This window comes from Nesoenas mayeri, assembly GCF_963082525.1.
Source record: "Nesoenas mayeri genome assembly, chromosome: 4".
Classification (NCBI taxonomy): Eukaryota; Metazoa; Chordata; class Aves; order Columbiformes; family Columbidae; genus Nesoenas; species Nesoenas mayeri.
The window spans coordinates 24,092,617-24,118,697 of record NC_137540.1 but is presented as its reverse complement, the minus strand read 5'-3'; the positions used below and the strand labels follow the sequence as shown (position 1 = coordinate 24,118,697).

The 26,081-nt window shown below is 41.7% G+C and overlaps 1 protein-coding gene across 1 annotated transcript in view; it reads left to right on the top strand.

Moving 5' to 3' along the window:
• Nucleotides 1-26,081, top strand: part of AFF1 (ALF transcription elongation factor 1) — a 103,539-nt gene that overhangs the window by 29,803 nt on the left and 47,655 nt on the right. Inside the window, exons 2-3 of the mRNA XM_080343533.1 lie at nt 2,408-2,528; nt 3,052-3,963. Coding sequence (XP_080199659.1) covers nt 2,408-2,528; nt 3,052-3,963 — 1,033 coding nt within the window. The remainder of the gene's footprint in view (nt 1-2,407; nt 2,529-3,051; nt 3,964-26,081) is intronic.

Here is a 26,081-nt window from a genome sequence, read left to right as displayed (position 1 = left end):
GGCAGAAGGAGCTTTGCTCCCTTCAACACAGTTGTCACACTTGTAAAAAGCAGATCTCCCCTTTGTGTCTTTTGATTTCCTCAGTGTCCCACTGTCAAATGATGAAAATTGTGGCTGAAGAACTGACAGAGAAAAACATGACAGGGAAATCAGCTGATGCTCAAGGAAATGGTGAGAAGTTTTTTGTAGAAAATCAGTTCCAGCCTGAGATGGGATTATGTCTGAAAGGTGTGTCTTCTGCTTTGCCCACTTGCTGTAGTTTGTGATGAAACAGAAGTAAATGGGTGGCGTGTGGCTTGAGTAAGCCAACCTGCATTGTGTGTGAATTTATGCTTGTAATCTCAGATCCTGTCTCCTGGCAGTGCCGGGAGGAGGGGTTAAAACCAACTTTAAATTATCCTTTTGTCAATTAAGCTTTTTGTTTATAAGCTTTTGAAAGGAAAAAATACAAGGTGTGGGTAAGGGAGAGATGAACCTGAGCACCGAGTTGCTGTAAGAGTCTTGATGAATCCAGATCAGAAGAACTCCTTGCAAGAGAGTTGTGGAATTTGTGAAGGGAAGATATTGACTGCAGGTGGAAGAGGCTTGGGAAACAGCAAGGAGCCAGGACTGCCACCGGGGGCAGTGGTTTTGTTCCTCTGCCCTCCCTGTTGTGTTGGCTTGAGTGCTTGTGCGGCCATGGAGGAAATGGACTGGGGAGCAGTGGGTGAAGAGGAGCTGATCCAGGTTAAATTGTGCCCATTAAAATAGAAAAATAATTTTTAAAAGTTTGCTTTACAGTTGGTGCTGGTGTTCCTGAAACTGTGATGTGTTGTCAAACACAAATTGGTGAAGAGGAGGTTTCAGATGTTTCCTTCACACTAAAAGCCAGCATCTTAGCTGTTAAAACCATCTTTTGAGGCTTTGTTAAGGGAATTTTTTTTTAAGTTTGTATAAAAAATATTTATAGGGTCATTTTTTACTTCCTGGAATGTTTGGAAAATGGTGCTTCATTCACTAAAAATTTTCCAGATAATTTGAACAGATTTGTTTAAGAAATGCGGTCAAGTTGAAATGCGTTCCCTTAAAAAAAACCCCACTCACATGCATACAATTTCAAGTAGTAGATGTAGCCAAGATTTCTTCTAGTTTGCCTTAGAGTTGCTCCGAATATTTTGTCTTCTGCAGTTGGTATCAGTCATATCTGGCTGCACGAATCTTCCCCTGCACACACTAGGCAACGGACCAACTAACCGATTATAGACAAGAAATTGCTCACATGCAACATGACATCGGATGCACAGAGGAAAATGTTTCTATTATATAGTTTGTAACAGAAGGATTGAGTATATTTACTGATTTTTTTTTTTTTTTTTTTTTTTTTTTTTTTTAGAATTATTTGCATTTTTTGCAGAAGTGGGGCACATAGAGCTTACTGGATACTTCTGTTTTGCTATGTTTGGAAACAGTTCAGCCCTAACGAAGTTGGAAACTATTTTAAATGTGCATAGTCTAACCTCTGAATATGTTTTTCTGTGTTAGTGGCACAAGTACATCCTTGCTGTGGTTCCATATATGGAAGTTTGCCATTTTCCAGAGCTCCCCTTGAGTCAGGAGGCCCTCTCTGCAGTGGTCGGGCCTCCTGGTTAACTGTGACAGCAAAGCCAGTTGTCTACCTCTCCTTTAGGGGTGATTAAACTTTCAGTAGATTATTATGTGTGTATGGTATTTGAGAAAATGTCACTGGTGGGGAAAACAAGGCTCTTCCCTTCCAGACTGGGACATTTGAGAAGCTGAATGTACGAAGAAGTGTATAGGAATTCTACGTATGTAGTAGGCTATGCAATAGAGTATAAAGAGGAGAGAAATACCTGCATCTGCATAGTGTGTCTGCACATTTTTTCTTCCCAAACATCCATAAATATCAGAGCAATGGATTCCCTTATTTTGCACTAATATTTTACAGAGGAGCTGTGGTTTCCAGGATCTGGTTTTCCATGAAGTCATCCTGTGCCTGTTGTGTCACAGCTTTCCTGCTGTTTTGATATGTGGCTGACAGAGTTGACTGCGTGTGTATGTGGTTCAGGTGAAGCAGAGAGATTCTACCAGGTGTTTTACAAATTCCTGACACTTTAAATACATTTATATGATTGCTTTAAATGCAGCTACATGATTTGCCAAGTAATCAGCCTTCCAAATGTCCATTTAAAGTGGAGGGTAAGTTTTCAAGCCTGTTTATAGTGTAGGTAAAGTTTAATCTCTGAAAGTGGCAACACCTTCAAAATAGGGGATTCTCTGGGTTTTGAAATTACTTTCGTGCTCAATGCATTACTGTTGTGTGAAAACCACAGTTTCTGCACAAAGTATATACTTGTTGATAACACTGGTGTAAAGTGTTAACCCTCCTTTCATTTTCTCTTTCCTAAAGCTTGTACAATGAGGACAGAAACTTGCTGCGTATTCGAGAGAAAGAGAGGCGTAATCAGGAGGCTCTGCAAGAGAGAGACATATTCCCTGAGAAGACTCCCCTCTTTGCAGAACCCTACAAGGTAATGGTAGGGGGTTGCGTGGTGGAGGGAGAGGAGAAAAGAGGTTTGGGGTCGAAGCTGTGGCCTCTGTGTACAGTATAGGAGATGAGCAGGATACATGGAAACACAGCATCTTCCTATCTGCTCATCAGAGTACATACTTAAAGCTCTGTAGATGATGGAAACACAGTGTGGGCTTTGGATTGAGCAGGGTGATTCGGGGGCCTCCTGTAGTCTGGGGGTTTTGAGGGAGGGTACTCAAGAGCAGCTTGGCTGGCTGTCTGCAGCTGTGATTGGAACAAACTGGTCTGATGTTAGTGCTCCTGAACAGTGCAGGAACACCTGCAACCTTGGCTCAGAAGAGCTAATACTGCCTAGAGCAGTCACACTTGTTTTGAAGAGACTGCTTGCAGGATCAATGTGATCTTGTGTAACTTGATGCATGGTAATTAAAATAAGATCCTGAAGAAAGTCTCTTCCTGAGCTGGGTCTCTTGGGACGGAGGGTCACTGCTTTTTAAATTTCCCCTGCCCTTCTATTGCAGACCAATAAGGAAGATGAGTTGTCAAGCCGAATTCAGAACATGCTGGGCAATTATGAGGAGGTCAAGGAGCTTATCAGCAACAGATCCCATCAGAATCTCATAGGGATTCCAAAAAATGTTGCTCCTCTGATTCCACATGGAAAGCCTGATCACCCATACTTCCCTGAAAAGACCAGCCATACATTAACATCTTCATTCCACCGCACAACTCGACATCCACACATGGGACCTACAGTTGTAGCTCCTCCCCCTCCGAGCCACTCCATGCACTACCAAAAGGCACAGTCCAGAACAGAACCAGCTTCAGGTTTGCACACCAAGAGTCACAGCTTATCCAATGGTCAGAGCCAAGGTCAAGAACACAATCGTGGTGGCCAAGAAAGTCATGCAGGCTTTCACCACAAGAGAAATGACAGGCGTGCAGTTGGTGAAGGTCGTCCTAATGAACTGCAGGCCTCCTTTCTGGCGCTTTCTCCATTACTGTCATCTTTGTCTTCTCCAGTGGCCCCTCTGTCACCTCTACATTCCAGCCAGCATATCAATTCCAGGTCACAGAACAGCAGCAAAAGTCATGGGCCGACCCACAGTCAAACAAAATCATCTCAGGACCTAGTGGCAGGATCACAGGAGAAGGAAAGTCGGGACAACTCAGCTGTTAAACTGACCAGCACCACTCAGCCTTCCTCTCAGACTTTTCCCCCGCCTTTACCATCAAAAACCAGTGCAATGCAGCAGAAACCAACTGCCTATGTCAGACCAATGGATGGCCAAGATCAGGCGCCAGTTGAATCACCAGAGCTCAAACATCTGCCAGAGGAATACCATGGAGAACCCTATGAAAAGATCTCAGATTTGAAGGCGAACGCCAAAGCCAAACTATCTAAACTGAAAATCCCTTCTGAGCCCATAGAGGTGAGTGCAGCTGTTGGGGGGTCCCTTCTCACAGCAGGGTAAGTTCAGCTGTGGAAGCACAGGTCACTAAGGAGCAGAGGCCACCAGAAGCAATGATGGCTGTGTGCGTGTTATCACCTGTAGAAAGTGCATTTTGAGGGTGACTTTTGCTGACCTGGATAAGATGTCTATTTGGTATGATTGTCATGATTCTGTGGTTTTCTCAGTGAGGCTTCAGCAAGTTTTATGGTTAGAGAAACTACTTAAGTTGCTGAGATTTTTGTTTTGCCTGTGTAAGATTGTTGCAAAGGAGAAGGGGGAAATGATGTTCTGAGAAGGTCAAGTGGTGAAGCACCTGCAGTTGGGACATGCAGAGTGTCAGTACTCTGAGTGCTGTGGGGTACAGAGGCCCCAAATCTTCACTGAATATTGGGACAGCTGACTGTGGTCACCCGATAGGCTGAAGGTTTGGGAACTTTCTGATAAGTGACCATGAACATCAGAAGGTTCTCCTAAGTAAGTTTGCAAGATCTCACGTTAGACCGTCAGGAAAATATTGATATGGATAAGAAACATTCTCTAGGTTTCTGCCAGATGGATTTAGCCCAGCTTCTTCAGGAAACATGACACCATTCTGTCTCCTACTTCACCAAATACCTTTTGAGCAAGTTCTGAAGATTTAAGTAAATTCAGTGTAAAGGTGGAGTTCTCAATGATAAGCAAGATGCTAAAAGTTGTGTAAAATTTTGCCCTCGAGCAAAGAAGACAATGTCTGTCTTGTCCCAACCATGAGCAAAATGAGCAGAACTCTGCTGCATGTTTGTTCCTATCAGCAGAAAGCAGCCCGAGCAATGAGCTTAAGTAAACCTTCCTTCTGTAATATCTGTAACACTTGTCCTTTCTCCACTAAGGACTGAGAAGGGAATCGCAAAAAGTGTGGGATGGAAAGCTGCAGTTGTTACAGTCAAGAGGTGGCACTTGGGCCAGAGACCAAAATGTGTTGCATGTAAATCTCTGGTTCTTCCTGCTCATCTGAGAACAGCTTCTTCCTCATGTTTGTTATTTTCTTGAAAGGGAAATGCTAGCTTCTTCATCTGCCCCCTGTTTATAAATGAGTAATGTTTTGGGGCTTAGATTTCCATCTTGAGTGAGAATCTGTGGTTTCAAGCTGCAGTCAGATTTCTGTCTTCAGGTGCTCTTTCATCTTTCATTCTGTTCTTTTGGTCATTGGATTGCTCTTTTCCAGGTTGAGACATGTGAATTGATTGCAGCAAGGCTGAGTGCGGGGAATTGCAGATTAGCAGATGCAGTTCAGAACATGATGCTGTTGTTCTTTTACATAAGTAGCCCTCTTACTAGAGAGAAGAAAACTTCTGAGAATACAGATATTTTGTAGAGTTCTCCCTGGATCTTGAGTTGGCTAGAGATCATATGCAATGTGTGGTAGAGACTGGCACAGTTGACCTGGGTTAGATTTGGCTGGCTTAGCTTTCACTGGAGAGGAAAAGGAAAGGGCAGTAGTCAGAGTGTTTGGGAAGGCTCTTCTTAAGATTTCAGAAGGCATCTCTCACCTGTGTTTGGGCTGTGCTGTGAAATGTAGTGGCTTTCAGGTGTGTTGTTTAAAGGAGGGGAATGGCTGGAAGCATACTAGCTTCTTAACCAGGCAGTTGAGAAGCAGTTCTTTCCTTTATAATCGTTTTGGTACAGCAAAATTCCTTGTTGTACTCCATCAGTTTTTTGCTGACCCAAGATCTCCTATCTGATTTGTCATGTGTGATGGAGGCAGAAGCCTCGGATTTCTCAGACCTGCCGTAGGATAAAGCAGCTTGAAGCTCATGCTGGTAGAGCAGTTGAAGAGGAGAAGCAGTGCTGTTGCGTGTGTGTTGTTCAGGAAATGCCCCTTGTTTCAGCTTTGCTGAGGGACCGGCGCAGACTCTGCCAGCCTTGTGGCTCAGCCTCCTGCAAACTTGGGGGCACTCAGTTCCCAGGTACTTTTGGCAGTTTTGCCACACTCATCCTTCAGCTCTTAGAATGTTGCCGTGCACGAGGGGAATGTGGGATCCCACGGCACTGGCCTAAGGCAGCTGGGTGAGGAGAGCTAGAGAGATAGCTTTCAAATTGTTTTGCCTTTGTAATAAAAAGGGAGGGTGGGGGACGTGGTCTACATTCTGTGGAAAAGGGTGGTGTAGGATTATTTGATCAGCTGCAAATAACTGTAGGCCATTTCTTGTGGAAAATGAGAGGAAACTGGCAAAATGACATTGTTGAGAAGTTGTGAAAATACTTTTGTGCTCAGAGACTTCATTTGCTTTGAAGTAGGTTTGGCATTGCACAGTTCCTCAAAATAGGAAGTGCAGTGTGGTCTGCATTTCATTATTTGCTTGACTGGGTATTTTACTCCTGGGGGAGAAGTAAAGCAGTGCAGGGCCTTACCTTCTGCATTACTCATTGCCAAAAAGATAAAGGGCATTTCTGGTTTTAAAACTCTTTGGTTTGGGTGTAGGGTTTTTATTTTTTTTTCTTTTGAGAGAGACCATCCTTATTTTTCAGAAGTGAGACTTCCTTGTTTTCTCTCAGCTCTCCTGGTCCTATTTCTATTTTCATCCTCTTTTCCCATCTTTGTGCTTTTTATGTCATCTTGTGTATCTGTGTTTTAATCTGATTTTTAGATAGGACAGCATTATCTATGATGCTGTATGCTGAATGAAACTTCTTTGTCACTTTCCATTGAGCACAGGACTCTGAATCCAAATCCCCATAAAAATCCTAGGACTGCCAGAGCATTACCAAGTAGCATTACCTGTGCCTGTGTGGGAGTGCTACTGGATCTGTGGCAGAGTAAGAAAACAATAAAAAGGGAATTAAAGCTAATGAAAGAAATGGTTCTGCACAAGCCAAACCCTTGGTTTTAATTATATACTTAGTCCATTTCAAAGCTGATAAATGAAACCTTTTGTGAATATGCTGAATGATCCTCATTTGAGGTAGGTATCTTTAAGCTGTGGCCTCTGACTGTTTTCTGTGTGCAGGTATTTTGGGTAATGGCTCTGTAAGCTCTAGTGAAAAATCTGTGACTTCCTGCTTGTGTCAGGCTTGTCGTTATCATATTTAGTTCTGCTTGGTTTCAATGATTAACATCCATTTGATGATACCATCTTTCAGCACTAAAGCCTGGAGAGCAAAGAGGAAGAACCAGTATGGTTGCACACCTGGGTGTATTCCCTGTGTGTTGGATATGCAGGATGAGAGGTGACTGGGGAACAGAGCTGGGCTGGTTTGCTTTTGGGAAACAGCCAGTGAGGTGTGTTGCGTGGAGGTGAACGACTCACCCAAAGGAGGGATCTTGGGAAGGCTAATCAGGGGGTATTTTGCCGAAAGGTTGGGCCTCCCTTTTGTTTTTGGTGAAACAGGAGCTGCAGGGAGGCTCCTGCCCTCCTGTGACCCTGACAGTGAATAGGTCTAGGCCAGCAGAAACTCTCCTGTTCTCTTCTCTCTTCCTCCCAGAAACCGGGAGCATGGTTTTACACATTTATTATGCTCTTCGGCCTCAGTTATACTGAACAGCCACAATACAGTTTTTCCCGTGATGTTCCTTGACATCATTTGGGAAAGCCATTTCTTCTACCGCATTGGCTAATTGAATTTCTAAGGCATATGTCACCTGCAGCTGTGAATTCGTTATTGACAGCTTCTGTTCATGGCAACACTGACAAGTTAAGCCTTCCAGTCTGAATAGACAAGCAGATTCACTGTAGAGTGAATTAATCCACTGGATAACTGTGCAGTGACTCACTTTGCATTCACACAAAGACATTGAATGGCTCTTTCCCCTCTTCCCCAAATAAAAACCTTCACTTTCAAACATCATCCCCTTCTCTTTAAGGCATTTTTCCAAACTTACTGTGAGAAGACTTAAAAATATAACATACGTGAAGCTTAGATGTATTCCTTTTCTTAATGTGCCAGGTTTTACCTCTCTGACTAGCCCCTAAACAAAGATGCTTTTAAAGCTGTTCTCTCTTTTCATGTCTTTAGGAGAGCCACAGCACCAAAAGCAATCCTTGTATTACCTCTATTGACAAAGACTGTGATGTCTTCAAGGGAATTGGCTTGATGGCACCACCAAGATGAAGTTAGGCTGTCTTGAGAGAGAGTGTTTATAAAGCTTAAAGCATTACCAAGGGCATAGTGTCTGAAGGAATGTACAGGACTTGATGCTCACTGAAGATTTGGCTTTGTTTTTCTAGCTGTTTCATAAAGTTAGCAAGTAGCTCCTTTTATCTCAATGAGACTCTCCTCTTTCACCTGCAAATGAGGAAGCAAATAGGGAAGCAACCAATTTTTAAAACAAACAAAACCCAAAACTACTGGTAATCAATTAAAAAGCCCAGACATATTAAGTCTTTTTGGTAATACTGTATTATCCTGAAGCACAGGGTACATACAAAGATCTCTGCATTCAAAATGGGATTGCTGTCACCAAATTCTGTTCACTCAGTACACATTTATGAACAGTCACCCTTTAAAACATGATTGGTGCATAGTATATAGAAATAACTACCTAGAAAGAAGTTTGGATGACAAAAATAAAAAGTCCACTTTAGATAAATAATTTTTCATTGACCTCTGTTCACAGCAGCTCTTCTTCTGGCACTAGTGGTCAGACAGGTGCCCTGTAAACTAGAAATAAATTTTCATTTAAAAATGAAAATCTTGAAAAATATATATATATAGTGATGCCATTTGGTCATACCTAATGAATACAAGAATATTTAGCATTAAGCTACTATCATCTTCTTTCTACCAACCTTATACCTATTTGTCACGTATTGAATAGGATGGAGATTAGTGATGTGGGGGTTTTTTTCTGCCTTATGTGATTGGAGAAGGATTTCCTTGTTTCAGTGTGCAAATTTGGTTTTTTGTTGGTATGTGACTGTTAAAGAAGCAGTTCAAACACTGATGACAATTGTTACTACTAGATTTTTAATGTTTGCTTGTTGCCTCTGTAGCAAAGCACGCTCTGCAAGAGCTGAAGGGTGAGGGCATGTGGGGCAAGGAGCAGCTGGTTGGTTCAAAAGCCAAAAGGACATCTTGTATTGTTACTTCAGTTGAACCATACTCTGATGTTCAGAGTTCATGTGTCAGACTGCAGAAGTCATAAATTAGCTTGTTCATCTTCCTCTTTGTGATACTTAGAGAAGGCACATTCAGGTCCAGTGTTCAACTAGTGACTCAGCTGCAAGTCTTTCCAAGTTTGAGATCCTTGCTTGTTCACTGGGCTCCAAGGTGTGGGCTTGGCTTTTCTGCAAAATACTATTAGGGGATTTTGTTTGTTTGTTTTGTTTTTCAAAAGAGATGAATAATGCGTAGTGCTCCATTCAGCCCTCAGGCCACCAGAGCTGGGTAGTTTGTGTTCTTGTTGCTTGGAAGTCCAACTAGGGAGCGTCAGTGTGAGGAAAGGAAGAGGGAACCTGCATCCGCCTGGAGCGTGTGGTGAGGAGGGGAAGGAGAAGATGCCAAGAAACAGGGTTTCTGGGAGAGTGGTTGAGTCCTTGCCAGCTTCTCCCATCAGGTATGGATGGGCTTAGCTCCTTGGCTTAAACCAAGCCCAGCTTCCCTCCACAGAGTGTCTGTGGGCACCATTGCAGAACATTTGTCCAAATTTGGTTGGTAAATCCATCACTTTGCAAAGCAACAGGAGACTGAGAAAGAGTAGTTAGATGGGGATTTCAAATCCTGCAGAGAGCAAGAGCAGGACAGATAAGGTACATAAACTGCCTTGCATCTTTCCAGATGACTTTAGAAGTTAGTGTGTCATCTGAAGTGCTGCAAGCAACTTGGGTTTAAATTAGCTGCCACAGCATATTAATCACTGGGAAGTATTTTGGTTGAGGTATTTTAGGTTGTTGTTCTTCCTATGAAGGGCGTGTGATCAGCCATCCTTACCAGAATGAGTTAGGATTCCAGCACAGCATTTAGACCGTTGCTTTTCTCTTTGGTAACTGTGAAGAGTGCTGTTTTTAAAAAGAGGAGACAAAAAAAACCCAAACACCCAACAAAAGAAAACTGTAGTCCTCTGCAGTTTGCAAAGTCAGGAGCCACCAAGCTGAATTTAAGGAGAACTTAAGAGCACTTCTGTTGTCACCGTTGCTGTGCAGAACAAAATTAGTGCTTGTTAAATGTTGTGTATGTAAACAGCCACTTCTTTTCTGCAATAACCCATTTGATATCGGTGGCCGCATGTCAATGAGTAAAATGCACATCCAGCAAGAGTATGTAAGAATAATTTTGCAAACCTTCCTGTGTACAATGGGGACAAACACACACAACAGTTACGAAGGTAAGTGAATAATTGTCCATAGAAACAGATGTAGTTATGTGGAAAAAGTGTAATTGATAACTCTGTCTTCATAGCACAGTGTTCGTTGTGAGCTCTGGTAAGTGAAACAAGAAGCAATAGTTTGGAATTGAGGGGGAAAACCAGCAAGTGCTGTAAGTTACTCTGTCAAGCTCTGTCTAGCACAACAAATCGCAAAACGTATATATGACAAATTCTCACATTTCTCCTGAGCACTTGACATTGTCAGGTTAATATTCTTGAAACTCAGGGCAGCAGCAACGTGTGGATCGGGACAAGTGCCTAAGTATGTAAAAGCATTAAATTGCATGTGCTCAGTGCCTTGTGAGCGAGTATGGAAAATTTCAGTCAGATGGTTTTGCTGGATCCCTGAGGTTTCCTAACTCTTTTTCAAGCTGTAATTGTCTGTTGCCAACTACGTGAGTTTGTATGGGCTGGAGAGAGTGAGAGGAAGGTAGCTGTGCTGCTGGGGCTGCAGTGAGGTTAGGGTAGCTGTGGTTTGAGGGACAGCACAGAGTTTGTGGTGCTGTTTGTTGGCATTTGCTGCTGCTGCCTGTGTTTCCCGGGGAAGGAAAGAAGCAAGGAGGGAAGGAAACATCACTTGAAGGTGTCTGAAAACATTGTTGAAGAGTCTGTCTGTCCTGCAAGAGTTTGATATGAGGATGCTTTCCTTGTGTTATAATTGCTTAAGCAAACCCAAATCACACTTGCAGGGCTTGTCTGCATGCTGTGCTTAGTCTGAAGCTTGCGGTCTCTGTTTCAGTTCTTTACAAACGTTTGGAGGCCTGACTTATTTTTTTTCCAGTAAAGCATTTGTCTAAAAGAAGTAGCATTTCTTTCTGGGAACCTGGAATCATGTGTCTTGAGAAGTATCATCGTTTTGGTTTCACTGACTGTAAAAGTTATGTTGACGTAACTCAGGAGTAAAACCATGACACCGTGAGTTGTGTGCTGGGTATTTTCCTTCCTCTGAAGGAATTTTTTTTGGCTCATCCAGAGGACTCCCATCTTCTACCCCGAAAGCTTAACCATTGCTGTCATTGCTCGAACATCTGCTACCCATCCAGTGATCATGGTAAAGTCCTTTGCCAGAGCTGCTGGAAGTTGAATTTCAGCAGAAGGAGGACATATTACTTGACCCTGAACAGTATTCTGAATTTGAAACCAAGCATCAAACTGCACCTTGCAGATGGCTACATTATAGACAGCTTTATTTACTTCTGAACATCAAAGAGTCTCATTTTAGTTGGGCAAATGACAAATGTTACTGCTTTCCTAAAATTAAGAATTGGAAACAATTATTTGCCACTTCTTTTACTGGATGAAATTTTCTGCACAGATCTTTTAAATGCAGAGGCAGCCTGTGCCTTTGCAGCACGTCTTTGCTGCTTCGATAGCAACTTAAGGAAAGGAGTAATTCAATGAAGGGAGTGACTGCAGAAAAATAGATTAAACAGCCTAGTTTGGGAATGGAAACTGTTCCCTGACTGTCAGGAGGGTGCTGCTAGTGCATGATCATTACTGGTTGTGAAGCAGCCTGTTTGGGACAGTAAACTTGCAAGGGAGAAGAATTACCAGCTCCTGGGATGATATGTCATGGAGGGATTGTTTGGTTGGTTTCAACTGTTTTGTTAAACCAAAGTGGTTGTTTTCAAACGTTGTGTAGATAGGAATAGTTTGTAGCAATTGCCTAACACTCCTGCTAAAAGTCTTTGTGGAAACAAGAAAACTGTGTGTCAGTGTTATCTTTGATTATTCGTCATATGGGTCTCAAATGGTGACTGCTGGTGAGCAAAGCTGTTGTGCGAACAGAGTAACATACGCTCATATAGTGACATATCAAAGAGGGAAATGTTATGGGGAAGAAGCAGCAAGTGAAAATAGACCTCGAGTTCCTTACTTGTGGGTGCACATCACGAAGGAGGTTGTGATCAACCACAGAAGCATCACAGGAGGCATTTCATACGGCTAATGCAATGGTTGTTACTGCCCAATATTATGACTAATAAACAAAAGAAGTGATCTGGAAAGCCTGAGGAGAAGGCAAAGAGCAGATGACAGCCAAACCTTCCAACAAGGCGACTTCAAAGCAAGCACTGATGGCAGGGAGAGGTGGCAGACGATGTGCATGGTAATGAGCTCCAAACAAAGCACAGCCACTGACAGCTTATCACTGCCAGTTTCAAAAGTAAAGCCAGACATTTGTCTTGGAGGAGGAGGGCATGACTGTGGTGGCCTCATCAGTTTCTCTGCCTGGTATCCAGACTCCACCATCTTGCAGTGGTAAGGTCTTTGATTGTAAGAGGTGTAAATAATGGTGTGTTTCGTTTTGTTTTTATTATTTTGTTGTTGTTTTGTTTGTGTGTGGTGTCTGGTGTTGTTTTTGTTTTGGGTTTTTTTGGTTATAGATGTAATTCTGGAAGGAAAAAACCCAAAACCAACAAGCCCACACTCTTTTGGAAGTCCACATTGCTCTTGATGTTAGGCAGTCCCTGACAGACTATTTTATCTTAGCCTAGGGCGATAAGCGTGTTAAAATGAAAGGTTGACGAGTAGCTCTCTTTCTGACCTGATATCTGTTTAAATGTGAGATGTGTATGGTTTGTTTGAAAATGATTTATGATTTAAGAATACCTCTGGAGTTTTAAGTTGAAAATTTTTCTGTCCTGGACACAGCTTACTTAATCCATCGGTTGTCTGCAGCCTACACTGCATTAGTTGGTCATATTTTAGAAACCTTTATGGAAAACTTCATGCTTCAATGGAGCCTTGAAGCTGCAGTATCTTTCCCTCTGTTAAAATAAAGTGAAACAGGCAAAAAAAGGATAAATATATTGTTGGAGACCATGAATCACAATTACTTTACCTCTTTCCCTGCTCTCCTCATGCATTTATGTTGCATTGATTTTTCCTAGTCTTTCCTCTCCTATCCCCTTTGCTGCTGGACCAAGCCAGCGAGCAGTGAGATGGGTGTGGTGTGTGAGGTGAGGGGACTGAATGTGGTGGCAGCTCCTGAAGTTATTTTTCCGTAGGTTGAAGTATCCATCAGCTTTTCACAGTGTACAGTTAGCTAGCCATTCGTCAGACTTCCCCTTAGAAGCATCTCTTTAACAACCAGGATGGAGTTGTTACTGGGGTTTATATTGTGGCATAAAGTGCCTAAGTCTGGGGTGGCACTCACTCTTCAACATGGCACAAGTCATTTGCTTAGAAGAAACTGAACTTTGATTCCACCAGTATCCTGTCACTGGGCATAGTGGTTGGTGCCAGTGATGTTGGGAGTCATTGGGGTGTTCGCTTGCAGCTTTGCAAGTGGATGAATTCTGCATTTCTAGGAGAATAGGGGGTTGTAATTACTTTTTAAAAAATCACTTGACGAAAGAATTTATTTTTATAGTTTCTTCACACGCATATATAATGATACTTTAATATTCAAGTTTCTTGTAATAGCATTAGTCTGATTAACTCAATTTGATTTTTCTGACTGTCTTGTATAAGAAAAAAAAAACCTAAACAAACAAACAAATCTTTACTATGAGGACTTAAACCGAGCTATGCCATTCCCAGAAAGCATCCCTAATAACTTGCATGTAAATATCCAAAGCTGTTGCAGCGTGAGGCCTTTCTCGTAACCCTTATGCATTGTGGCAAGCGTGAGCTGAAATGAACTGCAGCCAGAGAAAGCTCAAATACAGGATTCTTTGCTGCTTGTTGTTATACTAAGTGCCCGAAGAGGTGTCCTTTGACCTGTGTCTTCATGACCCTCTTTGGCTCTCAGAAGCAAAAGCAGTTGATACCTTTTCTGCTCTTACATTTCCTTTTTTTTTTTCTTTTTTCTTTCCTCTCCTTTCCTTTACTTTAGCAGCTGTTCTGCAGGTACATCCAGAGGCACAGACCCTGATCACCACTCCTTGGGGTGGTTTCACAGACATGAGCAGTTTGGGGGTCTGACAGAGAGCTGCTGGTGATGGGCTCGGGGTTGCATACAGCCTTTGCATTTTAAAATACATAAACAGATTTTGTCTTCTCTTGTTTTCTCTCACCTGATGTGCATGCAGTATCTTAGGAAAAATCAGAGTCAATCCCAGTGGACAGTGGAGAATTATATGGTAGTGCTGTGTTTTGGTTTGGGGTTTTGTTGTTGTTTTGCCTTTTTTTTTTTTTTTTTTTTTTTTTTAACCAATCCATAGCATGCAGATGTAATTATGTAAACAGAAAAAGCTACTTGTTATATTTGATTTAACAGGCAGTCCCACTGGGTGCAAAAGACTTTTTTTCCCTTTTGTGCCTCTCCTTTGGAAGAAGCCACCCATTTTATCCAGGCTGGAAATAAACCAGCAATAAAATGCCAAAGCAGCTCTAATAGCTCATGCGAAACGTCCTCCACCAACCTGTCTATAGATTTTTTAAACTCTCCGCACTGTTTCTTGCACAAGTGGAAAGCGCCGGAGGGACAGATGTTGCCAATTTGAACTGTACAGGGGGAAGGCAAATATTGCTAAGCAACCGTGTGCTTGAGAGAACGTTTTTTCGGAGAGGAGCCAAGGGAGTTATGCCTGGGAGCACTCACAGCTTCTCATGGCTTGGTGCAAGGGAAGAGATTAAAAGTTCTTTCCTGTCGGGGCTGCCACCGCCAGCACAAAAGACACCACAACCTACTGACACTGATTAGGGCTGACAAGGGAATGTATGAAAACAGGAAATCTCCCCTGCCATGTAGGAAGGCAGTAAGACATGTTCACAGAGGTAAGTGCACCACACAAGCGTGGTTGGGTATTAAAGCTGCCTCTGCCAGGATGATTCCAGGCGTTGGCTCGAGTGGGAGGAGGTGAAACCCCCAGGCAGGTGACCAAGCCCCATGAGGTCCGGGAGGACCTCACCTGGGTCTGGCTTCTGTGTCTGGCTGGGAGCAGGTTGCTGAAGGATGGGCTGGTGGGAAACGGGGCTGTTTTCAGTGAGTCTTGTAGTTGCAGGCTGCCTCACGTAAATCAAGTTAACTTCTGTAGTCAGCAAAGAATGAAAGAGCTTCCAAGCAAGGCAAGTCTTTAAATGCCTTTGTATAGTTATGCTCCTCCCCAGCCAAGCAGCACTTCATAGCTACATGCCAGGCTGGGGGTCACTCCTCTAATGACCATCCTGGATGCTGCTGGAGATGTTTCCTCAGAGAGTGAATTTGCCTGTTTCAAGCGTCTGAATTATTTTGGTAATATTTTGCCTGTTTCACGCCCTTGGTGTTTTGTTTAAGAGATGTATTTTCAGCAATAAAACACAGATTCCTCTTTGTCCGCTGGGCGTCACGTTAATACTTCCCTAATGCTATTTTGAGCACCTTCTGGTCTTTGATCTGATTCTTTGCATTGTTGGAGTAAAAGGAAATGGTTACCACACGCTTAATTTTTTATTTCTTACTTCATGGGCTTTTTACTGGGTACCATTGAACCATGGCAGAAGTGGGATTTTGCATTTTAAGGATGCTCCTTAGGCATCGTCTGTGTCACCAGTGATGCAAGGGTCCAGCTCTGAGAGCAGCCCTGCCTGTGGGGACCCGAGTTAGCTGGTGCTAAACCAGTGCTACACTGATCCCGAATTTCAGCATTTCTGGCTGACGTGCTGTGCTATCTCCGAAGCTCAACTATACCACTATGTCAGTGTTTGAAATAGCATTTGGAAAGCAGTGGTATTCTTGCCTGGTGTAGCACTCAGCGTAGTCTGTTTCCTATCAATTATGCATATCTTATTTGTTTCCTTGCGTGGTTGTTGTGGGCTTTGAAGTTTCGGGTCTCATTTTTCATTTTCACTGATGTCTAATGATGTCGCTGTCTGAATGATTTTTATATCCCCCTCCCTCCCAAGCTTTAGTTGTCAGTTTTCATCATCATAATGATGCGTGTTTATTACTTAGACAATAAATTAGTGCTTTTTTTAAAGCAGCAGAATATTTTCATTCCTGGTTGGAAAAGGTGATATTACTACCTTTTTGATCTGCTTCTTTTCCACACACTAGTTTCTGTTTCTAAACTGCATTAGCAGCATTGCATTTTCTCACCAAATTGTTCAACTGGTCCAGCAGTTCATAAATGTCATTAGATATCGAGGTGCTCTTTTTGCATGCAGTCAGGTGTAGCAAATAGTGTGAGACATGATCTTGGCTGGCCATACCGCTCCGAGTAACAGGTCTAGCTGCGTTTCCCAGAGAGGCTCTGCTGTCAGCCTTTGCATGTACCCAACCACATGGAAAACAAACTGCAGCTGCCCATGGACGCGACTGAGCATTTGTTTTGGGCCTGGGAAGGAGCTGCTGCTGGGAAGTGTCCTCTGTTCCCTCCCTTCCTCACAGCTGCATTCATCTCATAAAAAAGCATTACTGCTGTCTATGGGTCTTGCTTCTCCGGGGTACTGGATTAAATCGCTTTGGCCTTTTCTACCTATTCTTCCGAAAGAGCTTTTCTTTAATTGAAAGAGGAAAGAACAAGTGTGATGTTTGCTTTGGCTGCTAAGGAAATAGAGCTTGATAGTGTTGGACTCGTGGACTAATTTTTAACTGGTTAGTCTGTTTCAATATTTGTAAAAGAAATAAAATTTCACCTAAACTTCCATTCCTGTTACTTACAGAAACTCCAGTTTGGGTGACTTATCTGGATGTGTACTTTCCTTTCAAGATAAATAGTAATTATCACTATTTAATATATTGTCTCATTGTTTAAATTATGCCACAGGCAGAAATATTATCTTGGCTGTCTTCTTAAGCTTCATTTAGTCAAAAGGAAAATATGTCCATTAAAAAGAAAAACAACAACAAAAAACAACAACACAACAAAAACAAAACAGAGTTAAAGTTTTCAGAATATCTGTTTTCCTCTTTTGCTGCTTGAATGTAGGATGAGTAGCAGCAACGTAACAATACCTTTTCCTTTTCTTGAGACATGTTGAGAAAATTACATTTCTGTATTAGCAGAACTTTTGAGAGAACTTATTCCTCTTGAAGGAGAGCCTAAATTCAAATATTTGTTTTAATGCACTATTGTATTCAATAAACGAAGCACCCCAAAAGGGAAAAATTCCTAAAGTTCAGGCATAAAGCCCACAGAAATGCATAAAATTTTGACCACTTCCCCATGATTTTTAAGACTGATTACTGTATATATTCAGAGGTATTTTTCTGTTTCTCTAAAACAAGCACAATGGCAGGGTGAGCGCACGTTTTAAAAGTCTATTGTAAAATAAACAATGTGCAGAACAATTCCTTATTAACACTGTGATATATATTTATTTTAAAGTTTGTATTTTTTTAACATGGCATAAGAACACTAGAGGGTTTTTTTAGTAAGCCTTATGTACATTGCACTTTGAATAGTAGTGGCTTATGAAGAATGCTATAGGTTTTGGAAGACGAGGGGGTGAATTAATGTAACAGAAGATAAAGTCATGTCAAACCTGCCAACCTTCTCCTTATGAAAGGAATATTTTGGTTCTTTTCATCAGCCTATCAGCTCATTGCTGTTCAGACCAAGTTGCAATTCAGGCTCAGTTGGACACCATCTGTTTGCTAAAGGTGAAAGGTACGGTGTTTCCAACCTGAATGTTTTCACTCGAAGGACGCATTTTACTGAAGGCACTGTTGGCTGTCGTGTTGCCTATTTGCAGTTTTGCGTTGTTAATCCTTGGCTGGATGTGTTGAAATAATAACCATCTGTGCTTCACCCGTGCTAGGGATGCACCGACTTCCCTACCTCTGTAGTTTGCAGGGTCAGCGCCGTTCCTTCATCTCTCTGCTAATACAGAATTCATGTTACTACAGAAATACTATGTGCATTTTCGTAATGAAAGCAAGAAGAGAAGCACCGTGCTATTTATTTTCCTGTTTGCGATGGTAGCAGTAACCCCTTGGGTGTGTCCTACTCTGTCCCAGACATTTCCTTAGAGTCCCACAGCTTGTGTGTGCAGGGACGAGCTTGTCATCCACCTAGCAGGAGGTTGTTTGGGGATTTTGCATGTGAAAATATCTCTTGTAGAGACTTTGCCTTACAGGACACAAAGAACAAATTGCAGTACACAAAGGTGTTGAACCCAATCCATCGTATGACTAAAAATTATTAACCTGCCTGCTGACACCCCTGAAATATTTCAAATAGTTTTGAATATTTTGACATTGATCTGTGGGAGCATCTCACACAAATCATCATATGAGCATTGATTTATGAAGGAAAATACAGGCAGTGAAACAGTAACACTGAAAATCTGGAAATTAGTATAGTGGGCGAGAGCCACAAGTAATTAAGTCTCCTCCAGTTTGCTGTCTTCAAAAGCTGCTTCAGGGAAAGATGCAGAAAGCTTTTCATTAGGCTGGGGTTGGCTGGTGTCTCGGTGATTCTTGTAGCCATCTCCTTTTGGTCACATTTTAATTATAAACAATTCAGATGGTATGTTAAAGAAACAAAAAAGCCACTTCTTCCCTCCAGATTAGACAGACAAGAAAAGAAACAGTGAACTGGCCCTCTCCTGTCCTCTCAGCATCGCTTTGTTTGCTGACAGCTGTGTGAGCCTAGGAGGGTGATGGCCCATAACCTTCCTAACGCCCCTGACTTTGAGAGATTGCTTCTCAAATGCCAGCCAGCTACGTGAGCTCAGCACCTCCTGCTTTGCTTAGCTGCAGATAAAAATTATATGTGACAGCTCTGCAGCACTTGAGCCCAGCCATAAAGACTTTCTGGGACTTGGGAGGACACTATCTGTGATCTGTAAAAATGTCTTCCAAGGATGTTTGTGTTTTGAAATTTAAGAGGTGAGGGTCTTCTGCATACAGATTTTAAATATTAATTTTAGACCAGTTGTTCTAGGCGCAGCATGAGCAAAGCAGGTCCTAGTAGGCTGCGTCTGGCCTTGACCTCTGTACCCACCTGGAAAACAAGCTGAGGGTGCTGTGGGCTTTACACTGAGCACGCAAAGCTGGTGGCTGAGGGGAGGTTGAGAGTGCCTGTGTGCGTGTATTGAGCTGAGTAACAATAAGACCCTCTCAGAAGCAGGCCTTGTCATCTTGGATGCTGCTTTTACAGCTGAAAGTTAAAGTTAAGCTACTTCAACAGATTGTTTTTATAGTGAAAGAGTGACCAGGTGACGGGAGACGAGACTTGATGTGGCTTCCGCTCTTCTGTGGCAAGATAGGGAAGCCTTCTAAGAGGTTAGCCTAATAGTCATTTCAGGGAGGATAGTTTTCATCTGTCTATGTATGACTGAAAAATATGAAGGTACTCTGTTCTCCCAACCCAAAAACATAAAATCTAGAAATACTCTGTTTGCATTTAGGTCAGTTATAAAATGATGGTGAAATTTACTTTTACAAGCAAAAGGCTATCCTACTATTTTTTTTCCCTACAGGTTAAGTGCCTTGGTTTGGAAGCATGGAGAAATATTTCTTAAAGTTCTGTTAAGGTTTAAAAATAGCATCTGGGCTCTTTCTCAGTTAAGAATTTTGCTTTTATAAGGAGAGAGAGGAAACTCCTGTCCTCTCAACACACATTTTCTTCTTTTTTTTGTTTCTTCTTTGGGACAAGTGTCCCAGGCAGCAGCTCAGGGCTTCTGTTGCTGCTCCATGCTCCAGCCTGCCTCTTCAATTCATTTTGTTCTCCAAATTTTTATTTGTGGTGGTGGCAATGCAGAGAGGTGGCATGGGCTACTGTTCTTCAAAACAGAAAGGGAAATAAAAGGTCTTGGTTCAGAAAAGCAGTCCTGTTAAGTATTAAAACAGTGCAGGAGCCTGCATCTCCAAGTCTTGTTTACTGAGTCATTAAGGGGAAATGAATCAAGTGTCACCACTGCCATCATAAATCAAACTCGGTTGGTTTTCCAAGGGAAAAGTAGTGTTTGGAAAGGGAAGAAACTTCTGAGAGATGGCAGCAGTTAATTATCTGAGGTGATCCCCAGAACGACGGGATACCTCGCACTACTAAAAACCCGAGTTTCCTTGATGATCTTAACAAATGTACTTACTGTTTTCTTACCTTTTTGTTGAACTCAAATGAAGATCAGGCTCACATTAGGGGGTTTGGAAATGAAGTATACCATCTGTAATAAAATAACACATACTACATGGCTGTTGCTGTGGAAGGGAAAACATCCTAGTGCCCAAAATGATGGTTGACATCAGTAGTCAACCTGCTCAAAGACTGTAGTTCCTGATGTGACTTGAAGTTATTTCCAGTATGAATACCCAGGGTTTTGTGATACTGGTGCCGGCCGGGTGTTTGTAAGATATACGGTAGTGGTCAAGAATTGGATGGGAAAGAGTGGAGGTTTGGAAGCGTGTGCAGGTTTTCAAAAGTGTTGATGGATTTAAATTTTTTTTCTTTTAAAGCTGTTGATTTGAGAACCAAAGTGCATCCTTTTTATACTCTGGTATTGTTAACAAGTATCTTAATGTGCAGATTTAAAACACAACAAACCAAAACCCCTGAAAGTGGTTGTGCTTGACTTGAGTCTAAGTGAATAGTTTATTTGTGAAATGCTGTTTGCTTTTAAGAGCCTAATTCCTGCTGGTGTCCAGCAAAACCTGAGTCATTAAATGATTAGATCACTGTATGAAGTAAAGCTAAAGCTAATGAGAAACTCAAAACCTTTGAAACATGTACCACATCATTTGAGTTTCCTCACTTGTGCTGCATATTTATTTAATTATGGCATTTTGTAGTTTTGCAATAGCTTTGCTGTAGTTGATGTATCACTTATGCAGATATATGTATTAGCTTTGATACAACATTCTTACTAACGATCATGTATTAAATTTTGCAGGTAACATTGATGCAGCCCTAATGCATGTTTTCATGCCTTTTTTTTTTTTTTTTTTTAGAAAAATGTTGAAAATAATTATCTTTCAACCAGATCTGTGCTGTTTTTTCCTCCAGCTCCCAGAATAATAATACCACAGCTGTGATTTCTCTTCCTGCCCTGCTTCTTTCCTATGACTATTTTATAACAGCAAAAACTCATATGTAAATTTCATTATGTCAGGAGAGTACATGTGCAGATTTATTTGTTTATGTGACAGATATTATGAAGAAAAATCTCCAGTAATACGAGTTCTGATTAGGTTGGCTACTTGTAATAGCTTTATCTGTATCAGTTGCAGTGACCAGCTTTTTTCTGGAGTAGTCTGGGAGTCAGGTTACTCAAAATACTGTATAAAGTATATCTTATAGCGTGAATTGCAGCAAGGTGGTACTGGAAATTAGAACATACTTGAAATAATGGCTTGTTGCTCTTACTCATGCTTTTCATACCTTCAGCACTTAGATTGAAAGACACCTTGCATTCTGAAGGAAACACGAGGACACAAGACTCAGCCTGTTACAGATGCAATACTTATGGATTCATGTTAAGCAGTATTAAAATCATTTACTGGAGAGACTTTAAGGAGACAGTGGCCTGTTTAAGGAGATGAGAAAGTTTTGTATGATCATGGGATCAGAATTATTGTGAGGTACTCTACAGGTGGTAGTTAAAATGGGGAGGTACTTTGCGCAGAAGTGCCTTACTTAAAGCAGTTTACTACTGAAATAATCAGCCTTGGTTCTGGTCTGCATGGCTATATGCAGATAGTGCTGCATTTATGCTTAGTTTGTTTGGATTTCAATTATATTATTATTAGGTGAAGGCTAGCAAGTGATGCAGGAATTGCTTTCAGCAACTCAAGATTATTAAAGAATCCTTTATTAAAACATATCAACAGTGTGTTGCCCCACAACACAAAACCCTTTGCTCCTTCAAAGGAAGACAAAATAGTGATTTTTTTTTTTTTTTTTCTGTGCTATTTGAGCACAAGGAGGCCCATGCATTTATTTTTAGATTGAGCAAAATAATCCATCTCAGAGTTAGAAAAGCGTGTAAAATCTTTAAAGAATGTTTTATTTCCTCCAGGCACCCACGCAGGAACACGACAGTACAACCATTGTTTACTGAGCATTTTGATGTAAAAAACGCTTAAATTGCCAGGATCATTCAGTGTCAGGCTGAAGAAAGCAGGAGTTTAGAAGTTCATGGAAATGGTTTGATTTGTTTTGAAACCCGCGATGAGGGTGGTGGCAGGCAGGAGCTGCTGGGCTGATGCCGGGGCAGAAGCAGGAGGGTGTCTGGTGGTGCAGCTTTTGTTTCGGTGAAATAACTTCAGCGTTGCCTTGGAAAGAAGAGGAGCGGATGCAAATGGGTTAAGTGTGCTTGCAAAACAGTCCTCTGGGGACGTGGCTACGTGCAAACTGCTGGTGCCCACAGAGGACCTGAAATAGCACCCAGAGAAATTATATTAGAAGGCTCTGGTGGACTTTGAGACTGGTGGGTTGGATTTGTAGTCTGCGATGAAGTCTTGTGTGTCAAAAACAAGCAAGCAGCATAAACGTAAAGGTGAAAGCAAATGCATTTATAATGTAATTTTGAAGATTATGTCCCACTGGGTGGGGGAGAGCCTTTCTGTTTGTTTCTGTTTTAGTGCACATAAACTGAAAAGTATAACAGGGTTTTTATTTTCCATGAACTATAGAAGTAAAACAACTCTGTAAGTAATGGCCAGCAGATCCGCTTTAGCTTTGCTTTGATTTGCTGGAATTGTTCCAGTCTCGCTGCATTACGTTTGAGAACTCAGTTGGTGAGAGGGCGGACATAGGATGTGTTACTCGTTTCTGCTCATCCTTCACCAATAAACCCATGCAGCTGGGCGCCTGAAGCTGGGATAGAATGTGAACAAATGCATCCCCCAAACATGTATTTTTTATAGCTGCTGCAGTGTGTGGTGCCTTGTTAGTACTGCACTAGAACCAAGTTTCTTCTCTCTCCACAAAGATAGCCTGATAACAAGGTTTTTATAAAATTGGTTTTCTATTTCAGTTTTCTTTCTGTTTCATTTCCTCTTTTTGTCCCTTTCTATATATCTATGTCTCTTTTGTTGTGGTGGTTGTGTTTTTGTTGAAATGAGGCAACCTTTTTTTTTTTCTCCTGTGCTGAAAATTATGTGTCTTGCGGTAATTTTTAACCTCCTGTGAAAATTAATCCTAGTCTTAGGCAACCTGCTGAGAAAATTGCCTTCCCTTCTCATGGGTTTTTCGTTCTCTGACAGCCGCTTCCTGAATTTCCTACAACAGCTCAAGCTCCTGTTACAGGGTCCGTACTTCCAAATAGCATCTGTGCATTATTGTACAGGATTCATGAAACCTCAGGCAATATTCTGCATAACAGAATGGCCTTTAAAATCTGTGGCTATAATTTATTAAGCCAGTTGTTAAGGACATGTTTAGCTCTGTACAATTTGAGATTTTAAACAAATGATATCAGCAAAGATTTCGCAACTTGATAATAAAAGTTCCTTTCTGAAATTTTTTGAGCTTAGTGCAAAAATAGCACCAAAGAAAACCTAAATGTATGCAAGTATTCCCACACTTAGGGAAGGGATGGTCTCATCCTTAAAACATAGCTTGTTTTCAAGCCTTTTTTGTCTGATTTGTTGTTGACTTAATCCAGACCTCACAGGCAACAGTACAAAGACTTTCTCATCTTATTAAGTTTTAGCTCAAATTCCATATTTTTCCTTTTAAAAAACTAATTTTTTTTTTTTTAAATTGTTATATTTAAAAAAGAAGCTAACAAAAAGCTCAACTGCTACAATTCTTGAACCTGAAAGAAACTGGAAGAAAATCTTGTATTAACTGCCTGCCTCTTTTTTATTCTATGCCATTTTGCTGCTTTGATTTGCTCTTCATCAGTGTCGCAGTTTCCCACGTGCAGTCAGTTCTCCTGTGTTTTGTAGGGGTCTCTATTACCCCAGCAGCTGTGGTAGTGATGTTTTCCCTTTGCATATCCTTGCAAAAACACCCATGTTTACAAACACAGTTGACACGTCTGAATAATTTTGACTTTTATGTATGCGCATGCTAGGTTTTGGGTTAACCATATGCTCTTTGAATTGCCTTCTCCTGCTGCTCCCGAATCCCTGCAGCGTTGCAGATGGTGCAGGAATGTGGCGGAGAAGCTCTTCTGCCAGCCGGGACACTGCTGCGCTTAGTAAAGCCCTGCAGAGCGCCCGGGGCTTGTTCTGTTCTGTTCTCAGCGCCGTGGGCCCCGCAGCCCTGCAAAGAGGTGCCAGCTGGCTTTAAAAAAATCTCTGCTCCTTGTGTGTGGGCTCTTTTACTGATCTCGGTCCTCCACCAGTGATGTTGGTGCAAGATTTGCTTTAGACTTCAAGATCGGGTCACTCTCAGGCACTGAGGAGCTCACCTGCAGGCATGGTCACAGACAGAAGCTGTTTGGTTTCTCCCTTGGTAGGTGAAATCAGGTTCACCTATGTGGTTGGTGGTGCCAGATCTGAACAAGTTGCATTGTATTAGAAGGTGTGGATGCTGATAAAACCTGTGGGTTGGGAAGAAAAATGTGGTTTTATGCCCCAGAGAGCTGTTGAGGGTAATAAGTTTCGTTAGCACGTCCTGCACCAAGTCATCACTTTCTTTTGTTTCCAATCTGTTTAGCTGCAAGCAATTAAAAAAACCTGATCTGTAGTTCAGAGTACTGAGACAAAAACAGTACATTGGACCTAGGTTAGGGCATGCAAGAAGAGATGGAGTGTCTTGACACAATCTTACATATTTGCATACTAGGGAAAAGGAAATTTGCTGGTAGCAAAAAGTACATTGATTCCATGGGAAGTTTTCTTTGTGTCTTTTTGAAAATCTAAAATACCCAGTTAGTGAAGTTTTAAAAATCATCAGGTGCAGCATAAGAGGCACTTCAGATTTGTAAAATGCAAAGAATTGTAACACTTTTCCTGCTGCAGGTCATGGCAGTTTCACCACTGTAGGAGCTGGGTTAAGCTGTGAACTGTGTACTTCCAGAGATAACTTTGACCGTAGGCGTTTGGCTCTGGATCCAAAAGCTTTATAAGACATTGGCAGCTATGTAAAATTAAGACCTTTGCTCCCTGCAGCGGTGCTGAGATGAACACTTCTGGTGTTCATCTGGTTCTGTGGCCAGGTGATCAAAGGATCTGAATCAACAAAAAGCAAATCCTATGGATAAAACAGAAAAACAGATGATTGTCTGCCAGGTTAAGTCCTGGACAGGCTCAGTAAAAGTGCCGGGGATGGAGCCACCATACGTTCTGCAGCCACCAAGGGCCGTCAGACCTGATCCTCCAGCCTCAGAGCCGTTTCTCCTTCAAAATTATTTGTGTTTTGCCTTCCCTTCTTCTCCCTGGCTCCCTCCCACTCAAGGGAAGAACCTCAGAAGCATTGAGTCTTGCTTTCAGTGACTGCTGGGGGAGCTAACTTGCTTGCCTGCCCGAAAGACTTGGGAAGCTAATTTTGGACTCAAGGCTGCTGTTTTAGGTGGGATTATTTTACAGCGCTTCCTTTTTTTTTTTTCTATCTGAAAGTCATTACTACTAAAACAAGACACATCGGAATGTAAAGCTCACAGGCATGATGTTGTTAGCTTTATTATCTAATTTGTCTTTCTTCGTAGTTCTCCCTTACCCCCTTTTTTTTAAGCGTGTCTTAAAAATTGTTATGTACTGTAAGAAAATTTTGTCTAATTCATTGGATACTGTTTGAAAGATGGTTAGGGAACCTCTATATCTGCAAAATAAACCCATAACTGGTAGAGTTCGAAAAACTTTTGGCATGATCTCCTAAGAAAGGGTTCCCCTGCATTTGGGAATCAGTAAGTGTGTGAAAGAGATCTGTTGAACAAGTGCACTGTGTTTGCAGCAAAATAGAAACATCTTTTAAAAACATGCTTAACGACCACC